The 7,953-nt window shown below is 47.2% G+C and overlaps 1 protein-coding gene across 5 annotated transcripts in view; it reads left to right on the top strand.

Moving 5' to 3' along the window:
- Nucleotides 1-7,953, top strand: part of gria4a (glutamate receptor, ionotropic, AMPA 4a) — a 184,434-nt gene that overhangs the window by 112,040 nt on the left and 64,441 nt on the right. For all 5 annotated transcript variants that reach the window (XM_042297607.1, XM_042297606.1, XM_042297609.1 and 2 more), the window contains exons 4-7: nt 1-11; nt 213-344; nt 1,772-1,825; nt 2,512-2,670. The exon at nt 1-11 is cut by the window's left edge and continues 42 nt beyond it. In XM_042297607.1, the coding sequence (XP_042153541.1) occupies nt 1-11; nt 213-344; nt 1,772-1,825; nt 2,512-2,670 (356 nt within the window). The remainder of the gene's footprint in view (nt 12-212; nt 345-1,771; nt 1,826-2,511; nt 2,671-7,953) is intronic.

Raw genomic sequence — 7,953 nt, 5'->3', positions numbered from 1 at the left:
ACGGTTGGCAGGTGAGCACCACATGGGTGCGCGCACAGACACACACACACACACACACACACACACACACACACACACACACACACACACACACACACACACACACACACACACACACACACACACACACACACACACACACACACACACACACACACACACACACACACACACACACACACACACAGGCTAATTGCTCTGTCTCTGTACAGGTGAGTGCCATCTGTGTGGAGAGTTTCAACGAGGCAGCGTACCGTCGTCTGCTAGAAGACCTGGACCGCCGCCAGGAGAGGAAGTATGTCATCGACCTAGAGCCTGAGAGACTGCAGTGCATTCTAGAACAGGTGAGTCTGAGAGACTGCAGAGCATTCTAGAACAGGTGAGTCTGAGCGACTGCAGAGCATTCTAGAACAGGTGAGTCTGAGAGACTGTAGATCATACTAGAACAGATGAGTCTGAGAGATTGTAGAGCTTTCTAGAACAGGTGATTCTGAGAGAATGCAGATCATTCTAGAACAGATGAGTCTGAGAGACTGCAGAACATTCTAGAACAAGTGAGTCTGATAGACTGCAGAGCATTCTAGAACAAGTGAGTCTGAGAGTCTGCAGAGCATTCTAGAACAAGTGTGTCTGGTGAGAGATTACAGAGCATTCTAGAACAGGTGAGTCTGAGAGATTACAGAGCATTCTAGAACAGGTGAGTCTGAGAAACCGCAGAGCATTCTAGAACAGGTGACCACAGAACTCACCCTCACTCACACACACACACACACACACACACACACACACACACACACACACACACACACACACAATCTCTCTCTAAGCCTTGTGGTTGTCCATCCGCATTAGTTTCCCTCTACTCCTCTCTTCACTGAACCCATCTATTTACATCCAGACTTTGACTCTGACAGTTGAGACTGGTGTGTCTGTCTGCCTCTTCTCTGCTGCTGTCACCTTTGACCCCAGCTCCAGGGTAACGTCCTATTGGTCAGTCATCTGTCACTACTTCCTTTGCATGCATCACTTCCTTTTCTGGCCAGAATCTCCCTTCCTGTCTACTGGTCTGACAAATATGGGCAGACACCAGCAGCTCTACACACACACTCACACGCACACACAAATGCACACACACACACAAATGCACACACACACACAAATGCACACACACACACAAATGCACACACACACACACACACACACACACACACACACACACACACACACACACACACCTGTGCGATGGTCTGCCCAGGAACAGCTGGCTCAGAAGTATTGGCATGGATGGCAACATTAGTCTGACAGAGACTGCTCTGTTTCTGTCTGTCTGTCTGTCTGTCTGTCTGTCTGTCTGTCTGTCTGTCTGTCTGTCTGTCTGTCTGTCTGTCTGTCTGTCTGTCTGTCTGTCTGTCTGTCTGTCTGTCTGTCTGTCTGTCTGTCTGTCTGTCTGTCTGTCTGTCTCTCTCTGTGTCTCTCTCTCTCTCTCTCTCTCTCTCTCTCTCTCTCTCTCTCTCTCTCTCTCTCTCTCTCTCTCTCTCAATTCAAAAGGCTTGGGAAACATATGTTAACATTGCCAAAGCAAGTGAAGTAGATAATATACAACAGTGAAAGATACAACAAACATGAACAGTAAACATTACACTCACAGAAGTTCCAAAAGAATAAAGACATTACAATGTCATATCATGTATATATACAATGTTGTGATGATGGACAAATGGTTAAAGTTTTTCCTCCTCTATTTTCCTCTTCTCTTCCTCTCTTTCTCCAGGCCATTAGTGTGGGCAAACATGTCAAAGGCTACCATTACATCTTGGCCAACCTCGTAAGTCTGCATTTGCCATCTTAAGAGTGCAATAGTCTAAAGTGGTTTCCTTTCCTTGTCTTCTCCACTCCTGCTCCCCTTCATCTGTGCTAACATGAACCAACTGAACAAGTGAAAGCAAATTCCACTGTCCCCATCCACATAGTGTTTTTTAGATTAGTGCAGATGAAAGGGAGTAGACGAGGAGAGGAAGGGGGGAAGGTTGTGGTATAAACAGGGGGGTTCAGGCAGGTGTCTGTGGTTTACCTTGTCTATGAGGAAAATACGAGTCAACTCTGAACCAGACAGAGCTTTGTGGGGAGGATGGTTTGAAGGCACTTCAGACAGCCCATTCCCTCTCTATCTCCATCCCCCACTCTCCCTCCCTCTCTATCTATCTCTCTATCTATCTCACACTCTCCCACTCTCCCTCTATATCTCTCTCTCTCTCGCTCTCTCTCTCCCTCTCTGTCTATCTCTCTCTCTCTCCCTCTCCCTCTCTCTCTCCTCTATTCCTTGGGAAGAGAAGGTATATCCCTGTCTCAGAGCTTTCATGTTCAGACTTGGCAGGCCAGGTTAATCTTCAAATGCAGTTGTGCTTAGCACCTCTCTCTCTTGCTCTCTCTCTCTCTCTCTCTCTTTCTCTGTCTCTCTCTCTCTCTCTCTTTCTCTGTCTCTCTCTCTCTCTCTCTCTCTCTCCCCTCCAGGGTTTTAAAGACATATCTCTAGAGAGGTTTATGCATGGTGGAGCTAACGTCACAGGGTTCCAGTTGGTTGACTTCAGTAAGCCCATGGTCCTCAAACTGATGCAGCGCTGGAACAAACTGGACCAGAGAGAGTACCCAGGCTCTGACAGCCCACCCAAGGTACATACACACGCATACACAATACTGGGAGAGGGTTCTAGAATCATATTGGAGAGAAACCTCTTTCTCCTGTCACAGCTCTTTATCCAATCAGACTGTGACTTTGAGAGGCAGCAGGAGAGACTCAGCCAATCACGCGGTGACAGATGGTGTTAGACACAGAATGGCAGAGAGCACTCTTCCATAGTGTCCTCACACCTCTATCTTCTACCCATTTTCTCCCTCTCTTTCCCTCCCTCTCCCTCTCCCCCTCTCCTCCTCCCCATCTCCCTCTCTCTCCATCTCTCCCTCTCTCCCCTCTCCCCTTTCCCTCTCCCTCTCCCCTCTCCCATCTCCCTCTCCCTCTCCCTCTCTCTCAATTCAAATAAATTCAAGTGACTTTATTGGCATGGGAAACATATGTTTACATTGTCAAAACAAGTGAAATGGATAAACAAAAGTGAAATAAACAATAAAAATTAAACTGTAAATATTACACTCACAAAAGTTCCAAAAGGATAAAGACATTACAAATGTCACGTTATGTATATATACAGTGTTGCAACAATGTGCAAATATTTAAAGTACATAAAGGAAAATAAATAAACATAAATATGGGTTGTATTTACAATGGTGTTTGTTCCGTTGTCTTGTGGCAACAGGTCACACATATTGCTGTTGTGATGCACACTGTGGTATTTCACCCAGTAGATATGGGAGTTTATCAAAATTGTGGTTCTTTTTAATCTGAGGGGAAAATGTGTCTCTAATATGGTCATACATTTGTCAGGAGGTTAGGAAGTGCAGCTCAGTTTCTCCCTCATTTTGTGGTCAGTGTGTACATAGCCTGTCTTCTTTCTCTCTCTCCTCTCATTTTACTTTCTCTCTATCTCTTTAGTTCTCTCTTCCATCTGTCTGCTCTCTCTCTCTCTCTCTCTCTCTCTGTGTCTCTCTCTCTCCTCTCTATTTTACTTTCTCTCTCTAGTTCTCTCCTCCATTTGTCTGTCCTCTCTCTCTCCCTCTCTCCATCTCTCTCACCCTCTCTCTCTCTCTTTCTCTCTCTCTCTGACTTTCTCGCTCTGTCTGTTCCCTCTCCAACACTCTGGCTGTTATTTTCTCTCTCTCTCTCAGTGACAGCTTCAGAATGGTGTAACATTTTTCACCCTGATATTGCTGTTAATTGTGTATCATCATTTTAATATTTATATGATAAATCTTTGTTAAAGGATGGCCAGTCCGTCAATTGTCATCCACTGATGAGTGTACACAATCTCAGATTCTAGTTTGTGTGTGTGTGTGTGTGTGTGTTTGTATTAGTGTGTGTGTTTGTATTAGTGTGTGGGTGTTTGTGTGGGTGGGTGGGTGAGATTTTGAGTTTGTCATTCTCAGCGTTCTATTCCTGGAATACGCTATGAAACCAAGTGGCATTCGCTGACATCAAACCATTATTGGAGCCACCTTTCAATACCAAAATAACTAACATTTCAGTTTTGTCAGCGGGATGCAGATGCTTACTGAATTAGTGAACGACAAGGCCCTTTATATACAATTAAACAGCCAGCTTGATGTATTATCAAATCACATTGTATTGATCACATACATATGTTTAGCAGATGTTAGAACAAAGAACGGGCTATGTTTTACATATACCTGTCAAAGACTATTAAGACTACACTTCCAGTGTCACTGTAGAACACTTTCAGTGTCACTGTAGAACACTTCCTGTGCCACTGCAGAACACTTCCTGTGTCACTGCAGAACACTTCCTGTGTCACTGTAGAACACTTCCTGTGTCACTGTAGAACACTTCCTGTGTCACTGTAGAACACTTCCAGTGTCACTGTAGAACACTTCCTGTGCCACTGTAGAACAAGCTTCTCAAAGAAAGATAGAAGAAAGTATTGAGATAAGATAAAGGGAAGATCATGAAAAAGGCATGGTTTATAACCACCCCAACACACACTGTGTGAGTAAGAAGGGAGAGAGAAACATGCAGAGTCAGAGTGATGCAGACCTGATGTGAAGTTTATCATCCCCTCATTCTTCCTCTCCTCCTGTCCTCCTCCTCCTGTCCTCCTCTCCTCTCTCAGTTTGGTCTCTGTCATAATGTGAATGCTTCCTGCTGTGGGTGTGACGGCCTTTGTAGCAATGTGTGTGTATGTGTGTGTGTGTGTTTGTTGACGTGAGGGCACCCTGCTATCTGTGTGAATACCTCCGTAGTGCTGTTTGTCTTACCTGAATACAGATCTGTTAGATAAACCTCCTCATTATCTTATTGCCACAGACGGGTCTCATGGGGATCCATTCATTCACATAAATGGGACTTATTTCATACATTTCTGCAGTTCTTCGTGAAGGAAAGAGAGGAAGGTTCCACACCACTTTCTCACTTTCGTATTTTACTTAGTTATTTTCAGATGATCTCATTTGCTCTTTGTAGCTTTGGCAACCATGTGTGTGTTTTCTAAACCTGTTCGTGCTTCTCCCTGTAGGCTTTACAGACACTCCCCACCCCTTGGCTGCAACCCTTCTAATTAATGTACCCTGTGTGCACAACCCATGTGGAATTCCAGGTCTCTGGCAGCGTTTGGTTTGAACTGCTTATATGCGGTCCAGAATGCAGAGTTCATCTCAGCCTATGCTGCCCTTCAGTCCCTTGACTTTTTGGCCCTGACAGAGACATGTATCACCCCAGCGAACACTGCTACTCCAGCTGCTCTCTTCATCCGACCACATGTTCTCTCATAGCCCAAGAGCGTCTGGTTGTCATGGGGAAGGCACAGGGCTACTCATTTCTCCATCTCCACATTTGAATTCCATGCTATCACTGTCACTTGTCCACTCAAGCTTGACATTGTTGTCACCTATCTCCCCCTCTTCAACCCTATTCTCCTCCCTTTTTGCATCCTATGATTCGCACTGTCCCTTTCCTTCCGGCCAGCTCAGCCCTCCTATCCAGCTCGGCCCTCCTATCCAGCTCGGCCCTCCTATCCAGCTCGGCCCAGCTCAGCCCTCCTATCCAGCTCGGCCCTCCTATCCAGCTCGGCCCTCCTATCCAGCTCGGCCCCTATCCAGCTCAGCCCTCCTATCCAGCTCAGCCCTCCTATCCAGCTCAGCCCTCCTATCCAGCTCAGCCCTCCTATCCAGCTCGGCCCTCCTATCCAGCTCGGCCCTCCTATCCAGCTCAGCCCTCCTATCCAGCTCCGTGGCTGAGTGACTTATTGCAAGCTTATAGAATAGGACTGCGGCAGCTGAGTGAAAATGAAGGAAAACTAAACTTCTGGAGGACCTATCATCCTTTCAGTCCCTTCTCTCTACTTTATCTGCCTATGTATCCACTGCAAAAGCAACTTTCTATCACTCTAAATTTCAAGCTTTTGCCTCTAACTCTAGGAAACTATTTTCCACCTTTTTCTCCCTCCTTTATCCTCCACCCCTCCCCGTTCCTGCTCCCTCTCTCCGGACGACTTTGTCAACCACTTTGAAAAGAAAGAATGTTCAGTCCACTGGTCCCACTCATTCATCTATTCAGTTTCCCCTCATTCAGCCTATTGAGTCCACTGGTCCCCTATTCAGTCCACTGGTCCCACTCATTCACTCAGCCTATTCAGTCCACTGGTCCCACTCATTCACTCAGCCTATTGAGTCCACTGGTCCCACTCATTCACTCAGTCTATTCAGTCCACTGGTCCCACTCATTCACTCAGCCTATTGAGTCCACTGGTCCCACTCATTCACTCAGCCTATTGAGTCCACTGGTCCCCCTGACACATAACTACCCTATGCCTTGACCTCTTTCTCCCCTCTCTCTCTAGATAAAATCCTGCGATTAGTGAGGTCTGGCCACCCTACAACCTGCCCGCTCGACCCCATTCCTTCCTCCCTTCTCCCATTCCTCACTTCCCTCATCAACTGATCCCTGACTACTGGCGGCATCCTCTCTGACTTCAAAATGACCCGAGTCGCTCCCCTCCTCAAGAAACCAACACTCGACTCATCTGACCTTTAAAACCCTCTTCTTTCTTTCCTTTTGAAAACACTTGAGTGTGCTGTTTCTGATCAACTCTCTCGTTATCTCTCTCAGAACGATCTTCTTGACCCCAAACAGCCAGGCTTCAAGACTGGTCACTCAATCGAGACTGCTTTTCTCTGTGTCATGGAGGCTCTCCGCACTGCCAAACCGGACTCGCTCTCCTCTGTTCTCATCCTCCTAGATCTATGCCTTTGACAGCGTGGACTTTCAGATCCTCCTTTCCACCTTCTCAGGCCTGGGCCTCTCAGGCTCTGTACACTGTTGGATTGCATCCTACCTGGCAGGCTGCTCCTTCCAGGTGATGTGGAGAGGATCTGTGTCTGCACCACGTACTCTCACTACTGGTGTACCCCAGGGCTTGGTTTTTGGCCCTCTCCTCTTCTCTCTATACACCAAGTCACTCGGCTCCATCATATCCTCACATGGTCTCTCCTATCATTGCTATACGAATGACACTCAACTACTTTTCTCCTTCCCCCCTTCTGACACCCAGGTGGTGACACGCATCTCTGCATGCCTGGCAGATATCTCAGCTTGGATGTCGGCCCACTACCTCAAGCTCAACCGCGACAAGACGGAGCTGCTCTTCCTCCCAGGGAAGGCTTGTCCACTCAAAGACTTCTCCATCACGGTTGACAACTCCACAGTGTCACCCTCCCAGAGTGCAAAGAACCTTGGTGTGACCCTGGACAACACCCTGACGTTCTCTACAAGCAACCCTACCTCACACAGGAAGTGTCAAAGGTCCTAATCCAGATAAATGTCATCACCTCTCTGGACTACTGCAACTCACTGTTGGCTGGGTTCCCTGCTTGCTCCACCTAACCCCTGCAACTTATCCAGAACACTGCAGACGGCCTGGTTTTCAACCTTCCCAAGTTCTCCCATGTCACCCCACTCCTCAGCACACTCCACTGGCACCCAGTTGAAACTTAGATCCACTAGAAGACCATGGTTATTCCCTACAGAGGAGCAAGAGGAACTGCCCCTCCCTAACTTCAGGCTTTGCTCAAACCCTACACCCCAACCCGAGCACTCCGTTCTGCCACCTCTATTCTCTTGGCCCTCCCACACATACGGGATGGCAGCCCAGTCCAAGCTCTTCTCTATCCTGGCACCCCAATGGTGTAAGCAGCTTCTCCCTACCCATCTTCCAAAAACACCTGAAACCTTGCTCCTTCAAAGAGTATGTTAAATAATCCCCTTTTTCACCACAACCCACCCCCCAAAAAAACCTGAACCTGAACCAACACTTGCACTTGACCGTAAAT

Source organism: Oncorhynchus tshawytscha, linkage group LG14 (assembly GCF_018296145.1).
Source record: "Oncorhynchus tshawytscha isolate Ot180627B linkage group LG14, Otsh_v2.0, whole genome shotgun sequence".
NCBI lineage: Eukaryota > Metazoa > Chordata > Actinopteri > Salmoniformes > Salmonidae > Oncorhynchus > Oncorhynchus tshawytscha.
The sequence above is the reverse complement of the archived record's forward strand: the minus strand, read 5'-3'. Positions and strand labels throughout refer to the sequence as shown.